At 39.0% G+C, this 21,586-nt stretch overlaps 1 protein-coding gene across 3 annotated transcripts in view; it reads right to left on the bottom strand.

Moving 5' to 3' along the window:
• Positions 1-21,586, bottom strand: part of GRM1 (glutamate metabotropic receptor 1) — a 313,303-nt gene that overhangs the window by 61,264 nt on the left and 230,453 nt on the right. For all 3 annotated transcript variants that reach the window (XM_036318276.1, XM_036318278.1, XM_036318277.1), the window contains one exon: positions 1,292-1,538. In XM_036318276.1, the coding sequence (XP_036174169.1) occupies positions 1,292-1,538 (247 nt within the window). The remainder of the gene's footprint in view (positions 1-1,291; positions 1,539-21,586) is intronic.

Raw genomic sequence — 21,586 nt, 5'->3', positions numbered from 1 at the left:
TATTTAATTGCTGACAATTACTTAGATGATTTATCTTTCCAAGAGCTGTTGGATTTTAACAGGGAGAATCCAATTGGCCCCACAAGGCACGCTCTAAATGTAGAACTTCACATTTACATGAAAGGAGGAGATATGTGGAGAATTATTTAGGGTATCTTACAGTATTCTCTCCCAAATAGTCTCTTACAGTGCCTTTGAAATGACATTGAGAACACTGCCAGAAACCTTGCCTAATTTTAGGATTAGCTAAAGGTAGAGTGATGTGGCAAAAAGATTACAAGCCTTAGACTCACACAGCGCTGCCTTTATCAGCTACTCTCAGTGTGATTTAAGGTAAATTTTTTAGTTTCTCTGACAATCGGCTTTATCAGATGTAAAAAGGATAAAGAAATGCTTATAGCAAGGAGGATTAAATGACTTGATATTCCATTTTAATACAGCATATGTTTTCCCAAAATCTTTCTTTCTGAAAAAACATCCTATGAGAGAGAGAGAAAAGAAAGATTGTGAGCATCCTGTGCAGCAGCCAAGCCAAGGGCCTTTTTCTTTCCTGTTGCAATTTTTAATTCCTATGTCACTATTCTGATTACTCCTTGTCTATGAAATGTCATATGAACAAACATAACTACTCTTTATACTGACATCACTCTCTATGTACCAATGAAATTTGAGCTAACTGATATTATAAAACAGACTAAATATAAAATGACTTAGGGGAAAATATATATATATATATATATATATATATATATATATGTAATTTTCCTTTGCTTCTTAATTCTTTGGAAGCCATAGAGACTCAATACCACAAAGAAAATTCTTTCCTTTCTTGTTCCTTAGCCTGAGACAAAAGAATACATGTGTCGGACTTCATTCTCCCCATATATTAAGCTCTTTAAGCAGGTGCAATATTAAAATATTTTAATTGACTGGCCTTGGGACCAGTCAATCAGAAAGCTGCTCTAGCCTGGAGCTGACAGTGCCAGGGAGAGTCCTGCTGGTGAGGTGCCATCTCTTTAGTTTCTGGGGCTCACAGGAGGTCTAGGTATTCTGAGTGATAGCTGGGTAGGGGTGTAGTACTGGCAAGATGCAGTATTGTGCATGTTTACAATAAGTGTTTCAATGTTTTAAAGTATAATTTCCATGTAATATTAGCCTTGTCTCTTTAACTTCTAGTTGTTTTGCTCATGACACCCAGAAACCATAGAACCAAAGCTAGCCAGAGTTGCCATCTGTCTGGCTCAGGAGGGTCACAGGTTATTAAGATCCATTATAGAAAAGACGGCTTTACCTTCCAGGAGCGTCTCCTTTCTCATCAAACCACACCTCCTCTCCAGACACACCGATGAACGTGGACTTGATGAGGAAGTCCAGGAGTTTGCTGCCGTCGATGGGTTTCATGGCATCACAGAGGCCCACGTGGCCGGGGCACAGGGCATGGTGCATGTTCTGTAGCCCGTGGGCCATGGCGTAGATGGCATTGATGACAAAGCCCATCTTACTGTCCTGGACGTAGTTTTCTTCTAAGCTTTCATTGCCTGTAACATAAAATCAGATCGCTGCCAAGGCTGCAGTAATGGAGTCTAGGCCTGCAGGTGTAATTCTCCAGTGCTTTTCAAGGCTCTCAGAGGAAGGGAAAGCCAAGCTCTCCTGTTCAAGCTTGCAACTAGCTCTAGTATATTCTGTGTGCAAATAGTTTATTCGGTTTTATTTTCTAACTTCGATAATGGTTTTATAACATATAAAACAGACTCCATAGAGGTGAAAATTTAAGAAAAACAAAAACAAAACCTTTCAAATATTGCAAGAAAATCCTTAAGGAGCAATGGGAATAGCGCTTATTACCTCTTGGTTCATGGAGACTTATATTAAAATTCTCCCTATATCGTAGTACTGGAAAAATATTCTTGATAGCCTCTATAGAAACTCACACTCCACAGTAAATCAATTTGTGCATTATCAAAACCCTGATATTTTCTTTGGGTGATCTCTAGGGTCACAGAAACCCAGAGCAAGAAGAAGAGCTACATAGTATGAATCTCTTCTTATATATGACTGACAGTACAAAAATACTTGAATCAGATTTGCTTGTTATTAGAAACTCAGGTAAAATAATTTATTGATGTAAGAGTCCTACTATATACCTTAGCCTTTAGCTTTTACCAGTGAAATTCAAAAATCCTGCAATAATCTCTGCCTATGTCACAGGTGATCAAAGGCTCCCCAAGGGCCAAGCAGTTTCTAAAGAACAGAACTGCATTATAGATGAGTTCCATAGCAGAAATCTAAACTTCAGCACTTACACATGGATGAGAAATTCAGAGACCAATTGGCTTTGCTGAAATAAAAGAAACGGGTTTGGGAAACAAAATAGATTTGGAACACACCACTGGCATAATTCAGAGGTTTTATACTTAGTTCCAGAAATTTGCCTCTCTCTATAGCGGGCTTTCCCTCCCCACTTGACTTGATAGTGAGGGGTCTACACAATGTGTGATCCAGGTGCGAGAAGCTGGGAAAGTTGGCGAATTCATCTGCACGTGGGGTTGAGAACAACGTGAGGCTCTGGGCACCCCGGCCAGCTGACATTTGTGTTCTAGCCTAAATAGGCCGCTGGACACTAAGGTGCCTGAACTCGAGAGCAACACAAAGTATTAAGGAAGCTGTTGCTTAATAAGAAATTGTTAAAGTGTGATTTGCTAAAGTATTATTTTTCCAATTGGAAAAAGAACATTTTCTGAGAGGAAATAAGGAGAAAGCGAGGCAGAAAGGGTATTTTAAAATCAAACCACACAAAAATAAGTATAGAGAGTTCCATAAAACAGAAAGCAAACATCCTGCAAAAACTGTAAAGTCATTGAAATGGGGTAACTTACGTTTGTCAGCCAGAACCCTGGCTCTCAACGTTAGTTTGCGTGCCGTTCCATCTCATTTATATCAGGACATAAAAGAGATGGATTGATGCCCTGTGTTTGATACATTTTCAGCATGCCTTTAAAGACTGCCCCAAACCCCCAGGTGCTGGAGCCAAATGTTAAAAACTGGTCGAATTAGAGAAATTAGCAGGACTTAAAGAAGGAAAGGGAAAAAATAGACAAAAATTGAGTGGGAAAATTGCCTTCAAGGCAGCAGCCACTTCAAGGGTTCTCGTCAATACTAAAGCCATCCACTGGAAGTGCAGCTATTGATGTCGATCCAGGCGCAAACTAACAAAATATGAAAATGAACACATGGAGTTCTTCACCAAAAGGAAACTTCCCTATTTTGGACAAGCCTTATGGACACTGAGTTTGTTTTGGGGTTTTTTTTTGCTGTGGTAACTGATTTAAATAACTTATATATTTTAAAAATTATGTTGGTGTCCCCAGTACAAATTTCCTAAGCTGTGGTTGTCTAGTGGATGTGTTATTCATCAGCATAGAGGCTATAAGAGTTCTTGGCTTTCCTGAGGTCAGTTTTCCTTTTGATCCGTATCTAGGGTGATTACATAACTATTGTCCAAACTGGGTCACTTTTGAAAGTGAAGCAAGCGAGTGATGATTATTCTGGAAACACAGGGGTAAACAAGGTAAGTTGGTCAAATGGTGACACATCTCTTGAGCCACGCTGCTCCCTAACTGTATCTATTTAGTGATGTTATACATATGTATATATACATACAGATGCAATAAAAATCAGTAAAAATATTATTAATTTAAAATTTTTACATGTATCTAATTTTAATAAGAGATGAACACATCATTATACTTGCTACTGTTTGGTGTTTGCATTGTACGATACTCACAGAATGAGTTCACGATAATCTTGCCAAACAGACATTCATCTTGCCATTTTCGAGTGAGGGAAAGGTGGTGGCATCCAGATGCCCCTTGACTCTTGGCGTTTCTGTTACACCCAGCAGCAGCACAAGTGCAGGTACAGAAATCTAGAGAGGCGGTGCTCTTCTGGTGACAGAGGGCAGGGCATCCTGCTGTCACCAGTATTGCTGTCAAGCTGGTTTGGGGTTTCTCCCTGAGATTGTTTCAGATGTGCACAGCTGTCTCTCTGACTAGAAGCACTGGTGTGCAATCTATCAACCGCAAACTATGACAGAGAAGCCATCCTGTCAGTGTTTATCCTGCAGACAGCCAGGAGGCCAGGCACATGTTTCCAGGGAATATTTGTAACTCATACCATTTCCAAAATAAACACAAAGAGCTTGCAGAGCTTGTCAATCTGAAGTGAGCCCATGCACTTGCCTACCCTGTCAGTACACTGGGTCCACACGTGAGGAGGATGCTGCCATCAGTAAGAACTCCTCCGCTCCCACCCAGCTCAGTAGGAACTAACATTTGGGAAGGAGTGACAGAGAGAAAATCATCTGGCCTTTACAGGACCATTCTCTTTGCCATAGCAACTGCCCCAGATAATGTTGCAAGGATCTCTCATCAAACCAACAGAATATGTTACAGGTTTTCCTGACCGGTGTGAATAGAATATCCAAACTAATAATATCGTCACTTGGTAAGAAGGGGAAAACATTTTTAATTCCCTAAGGTTTAGTGCCTTTTCATAACACTAGTCTAAGCGTTATTAGAGAGAAGGGGGTTTTATGATTCATTTTTCTGTGGTGTATTAACTGTTATAGACCACTAGGGTGTCATTAAGACATTACCTTTTCTAATACACTAAATGGAATCAAATAATTATACTTTACTGTGTTTATTTACCTTCAAAAGAATACCTGCCTGGTACTTCACAATGGATTGTGAAAATATCTACTTTGATTCTAAAATAGCAATCTTGTTCTCATTGTGAACCCACAACAAGGGCTATAAATTGTTGCCTGAGAGCAGCAGCCTGCAGGGTCTCCATGGGGTAGGGACCTACGGTGCACCCTCTGGAAACAGGAAATTCATGGTGGTTGGGAGGAGGGTCAGCAATTCTATCCACTGGCAGTTAGGACAGCTATTCAGCAGAGTGGCAGAGCAGAAAGAACTCTGGGCTAAGCATCTGGACACCTGGGACCCAGAGGCAGTTCTGCCATAATATGTCAACAATGAGCCACGGAACTTGGACAAGGGTCTACACCTCCTTGGGTCTCTGTTTCCCAATTTAAAAACAAAACAAAACAAAACACCACAAGCGGATCAGATTATCTTTCTGAAGTTCTCTTTCCCGGCTAAAGTTTCTATGCTTCGCTTCTCCAATTCCACATTTACTGGTACTTGGCAAAGCCATTCCCCTACACTAGTCTCAGTGCTACTAGGATCTTTTTTAATCCTTGCACGGCTGTGTAAGATAAGTTCTATTATCACCATTTTACAAAGGAGGAAGACTAAAGCACAGAGAGGTTAGGAAAATATGCCCTCCTTTCCCTTCAATTAATGCCGTCTGTTTTTGTGAAGAGGCGCCTGTTGAGTAACACCAAGGCTTTTTAGCTCACCTAATGGGAAGAAAAGGGGACTCATCTTATGGGGATATTGACAAAAAGAAACTGGGCATGCTCAGCTCAGCCTCTTTCTCTCACTGGGAGGCAGACACTTGACAACACTCAAAGATTCTGGTTGGTTCTCTGGCAAATTCTTTTGTTTTCTATGCACATAATCACATGACTAATAAGACATATTTTATCATCATTTGACTCCTGGCTCTACTTCTTAGTTGGATCCAAATTTGGAAAGGAATTACACTGGCTGTCACACTGAAATCTCATGGGGCATGAATTCAAGGTCACACAGCTAGCAAGGACAGAGGCAGTGGCCTCCTGAGCTGGACCTGCGCCCCCCAAGCAGCACTGTGCATGCAAGTAGCATCCTTACCCAAGCACTGGAGCAGTCCAGTAACAGACAAAATGTTCCTTAAAACAAAGAAGTATTACGGGAAACATTGGCAAACATAACTGTCCCTGGAGAAAATATTTTTCTGATTCCTTGGCATTTGTAGCTCTCCACTGCCTTCTTTTATCTGACAGCATTATACACTCAATAAATAATTTTGTATAATCTCAATTCATTTCGAAATACAAAGAGGGTTGTAATTATTTTATATTGTTAAAATATCAAGCAAAGAAAATAAGTCATTCTCCTTTAAAGGACCCAAATGTTAAATTAATTGAAGGAAATTGAATCAGGTAATTTTAAAATAATTACCTCAAAAAACTAAAATGCCCTCATTTTTTCTTGAATGCCTAGGCTGATAAAATTTTTTAATACTTTTCCAGAGAGAATTTACATTCTCAATAGTCTAGCCCCATGGTCAGCAAACTGCGGCTCGAGAGCCACATGTGGCTCTTTAGCCCCTTGAGTGTGGCTCTTCCTACGCCTTAGGAGTACCCTAATTAAGTTAATAACAATGTACCTACCGAGATAGTTTAAGTTTAAAAAACTTGGCTCTCCAAAGAAATTTCAATCGTTGTACTGTTGATATTTGACTCTGTTGACTAATGAGTTTGCCGACCACTGGTCTAGCCTCATCCATGCTCAAGTCTAAGGCCTATGAGTTTTCTGTTTCCTCTGACTCTGTATTTTCTTTTTCCTCTATAAAATTTCCTCTGCTCACATCACAGAAAAATATGACCCTTCCACTATTTCTCCTTTTTCATTTATTAAAATGTAAGTAAACCCCTATGTAGGATGGAAGAGAAGAAAAAATATCATTTAATTGAGCACATGTTATTATCACTGTTATTAGTTGAATTTTTATTGCCTAAACCCACCTGCTTCTAACATATGTGAACAATATAGACATTTTTTTCTAAACACATCATCACAATCTATTGTTAAGAAAGAAATCCCCCAGTTATATAACACATGAACAGCATGCTCCCTGCAAACTGATGATAATTATGGTAAGCTTTCAATTCCCTAAAAATACAATTGTATTTTAGCTAATGTGTATTTCAAAAAATATGGTGTATGTGAAAAAGAAATGAGGGCAATCGCTGGTATGTTGAAGTGATGCTGAGGATCAGTTCATAGCATTCCGTGGAAGTGGGGGGCTCTTTGTTTGTCTACAGAGAGAAAACAAGGGCAGTTGATGTGTGCCTTTGCCTTTGTTATTGATCTGGCATAAAACAGTGGAATGGAGTTATAAACCACTCCCCCTGGAGTAACTAATCTTTTGCAGGTCTGCAGTAAGCATTTGGCAGGTAATTGTAGAGATGGAGTATGTTACAGAGAGCTGGCTGCTTTAGCCAATGTGGGAAGTTAGAATGTTGTTAAAATTCATCAGGAACCAACTCCCTTCTCAGCAGCCTGCTGGGTCAGAAGCCTTGCCAAGCCTCTCCCAGTCTCTAAGGAGGCGTATCTATGCTAATAGCATCACTTCTGCTTATTTATGGGTAATAGGAAACATGCTTTCTTTTACATATGTAAGAGATTTTCATCATTTAGTGTGATTATGGTTCATTGTGAGTTCTTGTCAATGGTGTGTTTCTTTTTATTATCTCTTGTTTCATGCTACCGTGATTAGATTTAACTAATAGGTCAGAGTGGGTTTTGCAGAAACACAAGGACTATTTGTGAAAACTCTATCATTGATGTTCAACCTTTTTCATCTCATGGCACACATAAACGAATTACTAAAATTCTGCAGCACATCAAAAAATATATTTTTTTTCTGATATGACACAAAATAGGGGTAATTTTGATTTATTCACACCAGATGGCTATTGTTGTGTTGGCGGTTGTCATTTTTTATTTGACAACCTAAGAGAAAAGAGATCAGTGCCCCTGATTAAATAGTCAGGTATTGCATGTTTTAAAAATTCTTGTGCCACACAGGTTAAAAATCACTGCTACTTATCTCTTATGTATTTAATTAGCATCTAATATAGCATCTTCTGGTAACCAATACAGAGTCTTGTTTATTACAAAAGCAAAACCATAAAAGTATAGCATTGTAAATCTAGTTTTATGATTGACTTCTGATTAATACCATACAATTTCTGTAATTTGACAAAATGCTGTACATAAAAAAGTCTACTTTTGGACATATTAAAGAATTTCATATCCTTCAGCCTTTTTCCTGAAATTCGTATGCCAGGTAGATAAAGCGAGAGTCTGGAATAAAAGCCTGGATGACTCTGAGGTTTAAATACAGGCCATAAGGTAGGTAACCACACCTGCATTACCTAAGAAGGGGACATAATGTGAATTTTCATTTGGAGTTGGTTTCTCCAGGGCACTATCAGTTGATATTTTACATTGATATTGTAGGTGGACTTAGGCCCTGTAGGCCACAACATTATCTGCCCAGCGTTGCAGTTGTTGGGATTTCTGGAATGGCATGTTGCCTTTTATATGGTGTTTCCCAGCAGCATCTCTTGAGAGAATAAACTTTGGAATTCCTAAGGGCCTAATAACTCATTGCTAGTGAGACTTTAAGTCAATATCTGTCACAGAAATTAAAAGAGTAGCTCATAAGATTAATGTTGTCAAGAGCACAGAGGCCAAGAGTTCTTAGCCAGATCTGTTGATAAAACAAATACAGGGTCCAGACTTTATCCGGATCTGCATGATATATCAACCACTCTCCTCATGTTGTGAAGGGCATATTTACAGAGTCAAGAATGCCAGATATTGGTTCTATAATGAAGGATCACCTTGAGAACTCAGAAGGCTAATCCAAATCTATAAAAATTATATTTAGGAATGAAATATAAACATTATACCTTAGTTGTTCAAATTATTTCTCATGGGCTATGAGTTAACAATTCTGAAATATATGTACTTATAAATCAAGGTTGGATAAATAAATGAATGGAAGGCAGCCAGCAGAAGCCAAGTTTATCACAGTTGGAGTGGGAAAGCTAGAATAAACCATGTGGTGTTGGTGTCAAGATGAAGGCATCAGTATGAATTTAAGTTTAGCTTAACATATATATATAATGAATTTATATAGAAATAATTATGCATGCATGTTTAGATGTGGATTGGTATGCATATATTTCCCAGCTCCATCTATTGTAGCAACAAGCACACCCAGTGCCCAGATCTAGGTTTCTAATGCCATCCTATTTAATAAAAGACAAAAAGGGTAACTGACCATACCTCACTAAGCTTCCCATATGCTAATCAGCATCATATGCTAATTTGCATACTGCAGGCAGGGCTGGCCAGCGCCAGACGCCACCCCTGTGCAGCCCTGGGCGGCGGGGCTTAGGCGGCGCAATCGCGTCACCTAAGACCCGCCCCAGCCGGGACCCCCATGTGCCACCTAAGCCCCGCTGCCAGCTGGGACCCCATGGCAATCCCAGAGCAGGCAAGTGCGGAGGGCGGGCAGCCACCAGGTGGGCCTGCTCCTGGGATCGCCATGACGATCCCAGAGCACGAAAGTTCTCCATAGGCAGCACCTAGCAGGGCCTGCCCCTGTCTCTGCAGTGATCTGGTGGTCCATGAGCAGGAAAGTGCAGCCTGCAGGCAGCACCCCGCCCTAGCCACAGCTCAAGGGAGAGAAAAACACACAGTGGAGGCCAGGAGCCTGAGAGATCAACACAGAGTGGCGCCTGCTCCAAGCCTCCACAGTGTGGCTGGGGGCAGGCCCCCAGCAGACACACACACTCACACACACACACACACACACACACACACACAGCGCCTGCTCTGAGCCTCCAATGCGGCTGGGGGCAGACCCCCAGTGGACACATAGACACACACACACACACACACACACACAGGACGCCTGCTCTGAGCCTCTGCTGCCAGACTGTGGATGTCAGTAGGACATCCACTGAGGGCTCCTGGACTGTGAGAGGGGCAGGCTAGGCTAAGGGAACCCCACCCCCCAGTGCACTAATTTCATGCACTGGGACTCTAGTTATCTAATAAAAGGGATTAGGACTCTTTTGGAGAAATAACCAACTAAATAATGCTGGGGTAGAAAAATATACAAGCTAAGCCTGGAGCATCTTATAGTACCAGAAAGTACTTTAAAAACAAAACAATAGAGATATGTCACGGGAATACTAGAGGCAACTGAAAGCTCCCAATGGGCAAAGATATAATAATTTGAGCAACAAAATAAATAATACAGAATTAGATTGCAATATAAATACTCATGAATCCACTCTGATAAAAAAAATGTTAATTAAATTAAAAATTAAAAAATGTGGAGAGGAGAGAAATCTGTACAGAAAAATTACAATTTATGTAGATACTCTTCCCTTAAGAAAGTGAAGCATAATTCCCCACCCCTTAAGTATGAAATACACTTAGTGACCCCCTGTCAAAATGTACAGCATAAAAGGGGGGATTTAGAAAGACCTAGGAAACACTACCTTAGCCAGGGTATCAATGCTAGCCATCATCATCAGTGTTAAATTAATAGGGTGTACTCTTGATATGCTGTTAAGAAAGACACTTCACTTCTGTGGTCTTCCTCCCCCAAACCCCTATAATCCCAATCTGGCTGTGAGAAATACATCAGACAAATTCAAATTTAGGGACATTCTACAAAATACCTGACCTAAAAACTATCAAGGTCATCAAAAACAAGGGAAGTTCAATAATTTTCACAGCTGAGGAGCCTAAGGAGACATGAAAAAATAAATATAATTTTCAATATTCTAGGTGGTATCTTGGGACAGAACAAAGAAAACTGATGAAATATGAAAAAATATGAAATTTAGTTAATAATAATGTACCATGGTTGGCTCATTAATTGTGGTAAACATAACACAGCAATATGAGATCTTAAAAATTGGGGAAAATGGGAGCAGAGTATATGAGAACTCTCTGATATATATTTGCAACTTTTCTTTAAAACTATTTTAAAATACAAACTTTATTTTTTTTAAATATACAAGAATTAGCATCAAAACCGGCCCAGAATTAGGTAAGAAGAGATAACATGATCACTTGCTTGCTATGTGAGAAGAACTTAATTAGGTGTTTTACATGTATTATTCACCTCATAATAACTTATGAAACAGGTGATATTACTGATGGAAAATCCAAGGTTTAGTGGCTCAAATGAGTTGTTCAAGATCACACAGCTGGAGAGTGCTGGTGACTATCCCAACACCCAGCTGGCTGATTCCAGAGTTCGATCTCTTACTTAGTCACAGCCCTAGAGAGGTATTACATTCAGCAGGCTCATGGGAAGATGTGGTATTTGAAACTACTTTCATAAATATTTGTATGTACAACATGAAATCTGCCTGAATGTAGATTCTGTATCATCTATAGAGAGAACTCATACACATTTCCTAATGTGATTTATTACAGTGGATGATGCTGATACAGAGGCAGAAATTTTTGCATGGTTCTTTCATATTAATGCTCCATTTATTACTACATAGAAAAGGTTAAAACCAACAGGCAAAATTCATTTGGAAAGAAGCACACTACTAAAAATAAATATTCTATATTCTACGACCCTCAGACTTACCTTGCCACAGGAAACTATTAACCGATTTCCCAAGGTTATATGAGTTCCCCGAATGCTCCAGGATCGATGTTTTTTTAGACACAATTGTTGTCCATGCACTTAAACAGCTAGAAGTGCTTTTTCTTTTCTAAGTGGAAATACCCACTGAAGGTTAACATAAGAATCTAATTAAACAAGTGACCCTGGAGGCAGGCATACAGATTTGGTTGGCAAAAATCAGTTTGGAAGCCATGTGATAAGAACAAACTATGAGGAAGCTCAAAAGTACCACAAGGGATTCTCTCAAGCGACATCCATGCTCTATGCGTGTAGTTGACATAGACTGCTAACCTCACTGTTGGGGTCAGGTCTTTGCAAACTAACCTTGCTCAAAATTATCAAAACACACTCATCAAAAACACTCTTAAGGAACATATGGAATTTAGCATCTCTGCACCAATATTTCTGTTGACTGTGAGACTTTTAGTGCCTTATGGGAACTTTGCTTTCTAGGATGCCAGGTGTTACACCCTTTTTGGATGATGCTTCAATCATGGGATTCAGTTCAACGGAAATAACTGGGCAACATATCAAGATTCCCCTCCCCCCCACCCGCCATGGTTTCTAGTTATTCTTAGATGAAGATATATGAGACAAGCACAAATGTAGTCAAGATAATTCTTTGTCTACACTTATTCCTTGTTCATTTTGGTACCCAAAGTGTAACAAAGACAATTATCTCCCATTACACCTTGGAATTTGGATGAAATGAGTATACCCCCCACCCCTCTATGTATTTATTTGATTCTCAAAAACACATAAACAAGTATCCAACTCTAGAGAGAAGGAGGAGCACAGAGACCTTAACACACACTACCCACTAAGGTTCAAAAGTGTGATAGCAGAAATGATGGACAGGGTTAGTCATAACCAAGGCTACATTAAAGAAAAAAATAATGGACACCTGTAGCTGATCATAAAGGTATAAGTCTAGGCTGATGTACAAGATTTAGACCAAAACCTGTGTTGTTTGAGGTGCATCCTAGTTCCAGCTGTAAAATTCAGTGATAGTAGAACTTTTTAATACTGTGTGTGTGTGTATGTGTGTGTGTGCAGGATTGTGCTTGTGTTCACTTGCATATGCTTTACATTAAATATTGCTATGTGTGTGTGCATTCAAAGAACTGTACTATTTTGAGCTCTAATATTTTTTCAAAATTCTTCAAATGAGTTTGACATAGAAGAAGAAGCTTCCTTCTAATTAACACAGGGCATGCTGAGCCGTCATAGCACTCTGATGAAGTTAGAGATTTGCCATTTGTCCCCCTGAACTGATTTCTTACACAGGGAGGAACAAAAAGGTATCAGCAGAGATAAATTCCGCCATTAACTAAAAAGTCAATGTAAAGATTAGTTTGCTGAGAAATGAGCACTGGAACCAAGGTATGTATATTCACCCTGCATGTGCTCAGAAATATTTGGGAAGAGAAAACCATGAAATAGACTGATCAGCATGACACTGCCACATTGATCTAGAAGTTTTTCTAGTGATGAGGTCAACAGGAAAACCATTAAAAGCATATCCTCTAAAAACACTGGGCATTGATTTTTGAGCTGTGCCCCCTGATAGCTCAAGAACTATAAAATGAAGGCAATGATGATTTTCCTTCGTCTCAACAACTGCTGAATCAGAATCACCAGGTATTTCTACAACTACTCATGTAGACTGAACAGCATAAAATTGCCTCAGTGGATTTTTTAAAATTATATTAGTACAGAGAGAAAAATACTCTTTTGTGTACCAAGGAATATAATGGTTTATTGTTAAGTTTCTATTGTCCTCAGCTTCTTTGAATGCGATGTAGAGATACATTTTTTTTAAATATATTTTATTGATTTTTTACAGAGAGGAAGGGAGAGAGATAGAGAGTTAGAAACATCGATGAGAGAGAAATATCGATCAGCTGCCTCCTGCACATCTCCCACTGGGGATGTGCCCACAACCCAGGTACATGCCCTTGACTGGAATCAAACCTGGGACCCTTCAGTCTGCAGGCCGACGCTCTATCCACTGAGCCAAACCGGTTTCGGCGAGATACATTTTTGATGTCCAGAGTAGCCTTGGATATAAAGAGCAAGGATAACTGAGGGCCATTTTGCTTCCAGAAATCCAACACAACACATCCCCTATGCCTAATTGCAAAACCACTATCATATTGTCAGAACAGACCCACGTGCAATTGAACTATACCTTGCTTGTTTTCATGAAACTAAATAGCGTTCTTAGACAACAATCCTATATAATAAAAGGCTAATATGCAAATCAACTGAACAACTGAATGGCTGGTTGCTATGATGCACATTGACCACAAGGGGGCAGACACTCAATGCAGGAGCTGCCCCCTGGTGGTCAGTGTGTTCCCACAGGGGGAGCGTCGCTCAGCCAGAAGCTCTCCTGCCTCCATGGTAGTACTAAGGATGTCTGATTGATGGATCCTCTATTAACATGGTTAATAAAGATAATAATAATCGGTATTTTTTATTAAATTTTAAATAGCCAGTCAGAGGATTTTAAATTTGAAGCAATAAGTCAAAGGAAGTCCCTATTCTTTTAGGCCTAATTTCCTTGATGGCTGTCTACAGCAAATATTCTAAGCATCCATAAACTCATGAGTCTTCTTTTAAGCCATAGACACACATGATATCCTGAGGAAGATGGGTGAACTAAGCAAGCAAAGAAAGCAAAGTTAACATTTTCCCATTTGTTGAGCTTGGGCCCCACACCAAATTCAGATTAAAACAGACAGGGACAGGCCACATAGAAGCCTTCTTAGACCTGAGCTTCTTAGACCCAAGTAATTTCAGCCCTGATCCATCTTTTCCCTACCCACCCAACCCCAAACTCTCTTGCTCTCTAAACCTCCAAACTTTGAGCTTGGATTATACCATCATTGAAAATGGCAACTCATACTTTACCAATAACATCATTGTGCTGTAACTTACAATAAGAATTTCCTGCCAGGAAAGTGATTATAGGCAGTGCTTTTTAAATTTCTGCCGTAGCAAACACAGACCCTAAATTCTATGTAAAGCTGGCTTCCCTCCCTCTCCTTCTGTTGAGAACACATCTCAATAAATCATTAGCAAAAGAATCTCTGCCTCTGTTTCTACCTCTCAGGAACTCAACCTATCCTAAGACAAATGACCTGTTATATACGAAGCATAGGTCATAGGCTCACGATTCTAAAGCTCTTTCCTTAGGATTGATCATGAGGCACTTTTCTCAACTAATATCAGCATTGGACCCTTTGAAGGTATTTGCTCCAGTGAAGATTCCTGCCTCCACTGTAGATCCACTAAAAAGAATCATGTTATTGAGGCCCAGAGCCCCCTGGAGAGACCCACACACTTTGAAGATTAAGAATGTAGTTCCAGAGCTTGGAGTAGAAAGAGGGTATTGATGGAAACTAGGGGGTGGGCAAATAAAGAGAAGAGGGACACAGGAGCTGGGAATTGGGATGAAGCAGAAGTTGAAACAGAATGAATAGTAATGCAATGTAATGCAAATAAGAGGCTTCTCAGTAGTGACAGCAACTTCCCCAGAGAGGGATTCAGAGCTGGGAAATACCTACTAGAGAATTATGTGTCCTTCATTGACCCTTAGGGCTCCTACTTATAAAATGCAGATAGCGAGGCCTTCCACTTAACAACTTTATATTCATGTAATAGAGACAGGCTTAAACAATGTACAAGTGATTTAAACCAGTTGAAAAAAGGACATTACATAAATACAAGTTATGACACTATTAATACCTTCCTGGAGGAGTTTCAAAACCACTGCCAAGTTCTGAAGCCTTACAATCTGCATGAAGCAATAACAAAGTTCAAGAGGTTTCAGATTTAATCTGCAAAATATCAGTCAATGAAAAGAATTTCTTATTCATTTCTAAATTATTCCTAACTGAGTGCAGATAGTACCTATAAAACTTCTGCATCTGAAGACTCTTATTAGCTTTAAGAGTGAGACTGCACAATAGATATTTTTTCTCATTAAATTTTAGCTGAGTTTCAAAGGAAAAAAAAGGGCTTCTAAATGAAAATAAATTCTTTACAGAGGAATTTGTGCAAGAATGAGGTCTGGTCATATATCAACGGAATATTCTTGGGCTGAGAGACAATAAGGTTGTCAAGGCAAAGACCTCATGTTTATAGTGATTTATTAGTGGAAAATAAGGCATCATGGCACTCTAGTGGTGTGGAAAGATGCAGATAATGACATGTCAGGTACTTTCCACACCATATACCACTCTAGTACAGCATATCTGCTTTCCCTACGACTGTTCCACACCTGCCTGACATAAACTGGTGGGAAGCATGTATGGAGAAAACAACAGACTTACTTTCTGGTCTTTGCTTTTTCATAGTGGCCAATGGAAGCTAGTCATAGTAACTGTAAATCAATCACAAATTCTGGCCTCAGCTTCCCCATATGTATCCAGGAGGATAACAGGCTATTATATGAGAAAGTTTACATGACATTTGTGTTGTGTGGCTATACACAGACAATAAATCTTCTGGGCCCAACTTCTTTATCCTGTAAAATAATCTGAATTCTAATTATGCCCAGATCTTTATATTAAAGGCCATCCATAGGTTGAGAACAAAGCCACTCAGTTACCCATGACTGTCACAGGCATTCTAGGGATTAACAAGGATGACTGAAGAGCCACACTTTCTGGTCACTGATTTTTAGTTTCTCATTCCCCAAACCTCACACTGGGGCTAGTAATTAGGCTTGATGTACCCATATTTCATTTCTCAACCACTGTTCAGTCCTGTTAGAATCCTAATTAGCAGTGAAATGGTTGAAGGATGAGAAAGGCAAAGGGAGGAATAATAGAAAATTAGCCTAAGATCAAGGATTTGATAATAATAATCTGTTTGACTTTTCCCCCATTGTATTTTTCTAGACTTATAGGAAATACATAATAGAGAGAGAGAGAGAGAGAGAGAGAGAGAGAGAGAGAGAGAGAGAGAGAGAGAAACACGCCAGAATCAACATCTCAGGATTTAGGCTTTTGTTTCTGAGATTTTAAGCACTCACAGCCATTATTGCCATTGTTCGCACCCGTATGAAGAGGAGCTTAACTCCTTCCTCAATGACAGCAAAGATCTATTACCAGGGAACCCAAGTGTCTCCTACCAGCTGAATCCTACCTAATGATGACAGATGATTCAACACAATACTTCCAGGAAATGGAGTAAATCTACTTCTAATTCCTTTCCTGACCATTGTCCCAAATAATGTGTACAGATAAGTATTTAGGTTTAATGAAGCACAGTTATCAATGAAAAACACATTTTTTCAATTTGGTAATCTAGGAAATATTTCCTAGAACTGAGAACCATAACAGAGATAGGGGGAAAAGACTTGTTAGTCATGTTAGGAGAAAACACACACACACACACACACACACACACACACACACACACACACACACAACAAAAAAACAAAAACAACAACAAAAAACAACAGCCCACAAGCAATCACATATGTGAGGTAAACCAGCGTCTGCTAAATGCCTGCAAATACTCCTATGAGAGATGATATTCCAGGCCTATTAGATGGAAGGGGTTGCAGTGATCATTTAACTAAAATAATAAAGGGTCTTTTAGGAAATAGATAAGGAGTAACAGTTTTTAACTTTTTGTGGTAAGCAGAATGGCCACCTACAGGTGCCCAAATCTGGAACCTGTGAATGCTATCTTACATGGCAAAGGTACTTTGCAGATATAATTAAGATTGAGGCCTTTAGAAATACAAGGATTTCTCTGTATTATCCAGGTGGACCCATGTAAACCACAGGAGCCTCACAGGCAGAAAGCTTTTTCTGGCTGGAGACAGAGAAATGTAACAGAGCGCATATTGAAGAGATCTAAAGCGTGAGAAGAACTTGGCCTACCCTTGCTGGAGCAGACATATGGGAAGCATGAAAAAGCATGTGGGAAACTTATATAAACAGCTGCTGACTGACACACCGCAAAGAAACAAGGACTTCTGTACTACAACTGCAAAGAACAGAATTCAGTCAACAACCTAAATGAGTTTAGGAAGCATTCATCCACAGAGCCTTCTGAGACACTACACAAGACTCAATTGAGCCATGTCATCCTGTGACTTCTGACCTACAGGACTGTGAGATACTAAAAGGGTGTTATTTTAAGCTGCTAACTTTGTGATTATTTGTTAAGGCAGCAGTAGAAAACATACACCTCTCATTAGCTGTTATGCATGGTGTATTAGCCTCCAGCCAACTGCAGAAAGTAGAAAATAAAAGACCCCCATGGCGAAACCAACTAGCTTTCTTATTGCATGAAATTGACCTTCACAATAAATATTGCATTCATCTAAAAATGCTTCCCTCTGAATATTTAAGAAATAAAGAAATATTCATGTCCCTGAAATGATAGACAGTGTGCTGTCCATTCTAGTCCTATGATTTTTTTCTGACTTCCAAGTTATCACATACACTGAAAGGCCATTTTTCAACCAATCAGCTGACATTAAGGCCATCCTTCAAGGGCAATTGTTATCTAGACTATATATTTTACTGCCACTTACCAGCAGCTCAAAGTCATCTTCATAAACATATAGCTACTGCAAGATCCAGCCATTCTACTTCTAGAATTTGAGCCAAAAGAAATAAAAGCATATTTCTATACGAATACTTGTATATGGATTTTAAAAGCAGCTTTATTTGTAATAACCAAAATTTGGAAACAACTTAAATGCCTATCACCAGATGATGAATGAATAAATTGTGATATATCCATATAATAGAACACTACTCGGAAATTAAAAGGAATGAACTACTGATATATGCAATACAATATTAAATCTCATCACAATAATTATGCTGAGTAGAAGAAGGCAGACAGAAAAGAGTTTACAATGTACAATTTCATTCATATTAAAGTGCAGCAATTGCAAATTAACTATAGTGACAGAAAACCAATAAGTGATTGCTTGTGGGTAGGGGTGGGGAAGGATAGGGAGTGTTTGGAGGGAGGAATTTTCAGCATGTCACAAAGGAATCTGGCGGGTGATATTTTCATTATTTTGAGAGTCATGATTGCTTTTTGGGCATTTACATATGTCAAAATTTATCAAACTGTGCATTTTAAATATGTGAATTTTACTATATGGCAATTGTCCTCAATAAAACTATAAAAAAGGTAAAATAGTGTAAATGAGCCAAACTCCAAGTATATTTGGTCAGACCCATCATAAGAAGGACTATAACATTTTATGATGGCTGAAATTACAATTTTTACTTTGTGTGAAATTCCCCAGCAGCAAATGTGTACAAGACATGAAATGAAGAACTGTACTCCTGGTGAGACGTAAAAATTAATAAACAAAAAATCTCATTTGAAATGGAGTCGGGAGGCTTAAAGTAAAAGCTTTCACCCACATGTCACTCAAGGCACACTACTGACACCAACAAGAAGAGATGTGCTTTAGTACAGCAATTCATACTACCACTCCACCTCACAGGAGGAAGAAGGGACTCCTTCTTGCCAGTAACAGCTTAGCCACTGGGCGACTTCTGTAACCCAGACAATAAAAAGTCACTCTATTTGAAATTTCAGTTTCTTCCAATGAACTCTTTGTTTAAAAAGCCCCTCCCAAGTTCATGAAAGGAGTCCCCTCCTTTGTTTATCTGGACTTGAGTATGGATCGCCATTAGAGCACATGTCCTGAAATGCAAGTCTTTGTTGTTCCCGAAGAAACACATTTTGCTGGAGAAATGGCTGGCTCTCTCTTAACTTAAGGTCACAGAAGTAACACAACATATAAGATGTGGAGTAACCCTGTTTGGGACAACCTAAATATATACTTGACTCTTATGCCAGGTTAAACTCTTTATGAAGAACAGCTATAAGTTTTAATCATTAAAAGCATTCACTCTCAAAATTGTTTAGGAAGTAGGCTGGACCATAAAACTTTGGAAATATATAAGTTGATTATTATGGAGAAAATTGATCTGTCAAAGAATTTTTTAATGGATTGAACCAAATTCTAGTAATCATGGGTATAAGAACTTTAAGCCATCTCCAAGTAAGTAGTTTGCAGACATCGTAACAAAGTTCACTAGCATATCCAATATTATGCAACTGTAAGTTAAATGTTTCTATTAAAAGATAAGTGTTTCTATTAAAAAATAAAACATAATTCAAGGCCTTTGAGAACAGAATCAAGGTGCATGTACAGTAAAAAGATGGAAAACTTATGTCCATGCATCAACTTTTATTAGTTTTAAATGATAGAACATGTACATGTTTCTATAAATCCATCAAATCATTAAAAATGGCATGGAATCATCCTGGTCAGTATTGCTCAGTGGTTGGAGTGTTGTCCCAGTCACTGAAGGGTCACATGCTCACTTCCTGGTCTGGGCACATACCCAGGTTTTGGTTTCTATCCCCAGTCAGGGCATGTGCTGGACACAACAGATCAATGTTTCTCTCCCACACTGGTGTTTCTTTCTTTCTCTCTCTCTCTCTCTCTCTCTCTCTCTCTCTCTCTCTCTCTCTCTCTTTCTCTCCATCCCCTTTCCTCTCCCTCTAAAATCAATAAAAACATATCCTTGGGTGAGGATTTTTTAAAATGGTATGGAATAAGGAACGATATTAAATTTAAACAGGTGAGTGAAGATATACCTGGTCTTTGTGAGAATCAGTCCACCTTATTTGGTGTGGCTGCTCTATGGGAATCACCAAGCAAAGTGCAAGCCTTGTCTCATAATATTTTTCTGCTGGTGTAGTGGTCAGGATATTTAACAAGTGATCATGCTCAAAACATTAACTTGTGAATTAAATCCAAATAACCATAGAAGCAGTCAAATTTACTTTATGGAGTTAGAAATGTAGGATGCAGGATTGTTCAGTAGAACTTTCTATAATTATGGAAAAGGATGCATCTGTCCTGCCCACACTGTAGCCACTAGCCATATGTGGCTATTGACACATGAAATGTAGCTAATGAGGTTGAGAAACTGCAATGTTTAATTTTATTACATTTCAATTATTTTAAATATAAGTAGACACATGTAGCTATTTGCTATCATATTTGACTTCACAAGTCAAAAATACTAATAAGAGATAGGCAGACCAAGACTTTGCTTGTAGTGTGATATTATTTTCAGAGCTTCATCTATGTGTGATAATTAATGTGATTTGTCTGAGAATTATAATGTCCAGATGTGACACAGGCAGGGGTAGTTTATTTTTATTGTTCCAACCAAAAGATATAGACACATTTGCTATTGACTGAATGTTTGTGTACTCTCAGAATTCATGTTTAAACCCTAATCCCTAATGTACTAATAATTGGAGATAGTGTTTTTGGAGGTAATTAGGTCTTGAGAGAAGTCCTCATGATCGGATCCATGCCATTATAAGAGAGCTGGCTTCCTGTCTCTCTTTCTCTACCACGTGAGGAAACAGGAAGAGGACCCTTACCAACATCCAACCATGCTGGCACTCTGATCTCTGACCTCCCAGCCTCCAGAAGTGTGACAAGTAAATGTTTGTGGTTTAAGCCACTAGTCTACAGTGATTTGTTATAGTAGCCCAAACTGACTAAGATGACATTCAAAGCTTTTGAAACATTTTTTCATAAAGTAACTTCTACCAGCATTGTATGAGAACCTATGACTACTTTGTTTTGAGGGTGTTTGTTTGGCTCAGCACAAGCAAACCCCATTGGTTAATACTTCCTGTATGCACACTAGAATTCCCAAGTATAGTAGTTTTACTGCCTGGGGTCAGGGAGTTTTACATCCTGTGCATTGCAGGATCTATAAAAATCACTGGCTTTGTTCCATGAGATACAGGGTGTATTATTGTACCATTCTTCTTCAAAATTTTTTTTTTATTGATTTCAGAGAGGAAGGGAGAGAAAGAGAGATAGAAACATCAAGATGAGAGAGAATCATAGATCGGCTACCTCCTGCATGCCCCCCACTGGAGATAGAGCCTGAAACCCTGGGCATGTGTCCTGACCAGGAATTGAACCATGACCTCCTGGTTCATGGGTCGATGCTCAACCATTGAGCCACCCCAGCCAGGCCCGTTCTTCTTCTATGAGGAAAGACTCTAGCATTGAGTTGAAAATCTAATTAAATTAAATTAATTAAAATATTTACTTAAACCAGCTATATTGTTCCTCATG

Source organism: Myotis myotis, unplaced genomic scaffold (genome assembly GCF_014108235.1).
Source record: "Myotis myotis isolate mMyoMyo1 unplaced genomic scaffold, mMyoMyo1.p scaffold_m19_p_7, whole genome shotgun sequence".
Classification (NCBI taxonomy): Eukaryota; Metazoa; Chordata; class Mammalia; order Chiroptera; family Vespertilionidae; genus Myotis; species Myotis myotis.
Note: the sequence above shows the minus strand (reverse complement) of the source record. Positions and strands in the feature narration are given on the sequence as shown.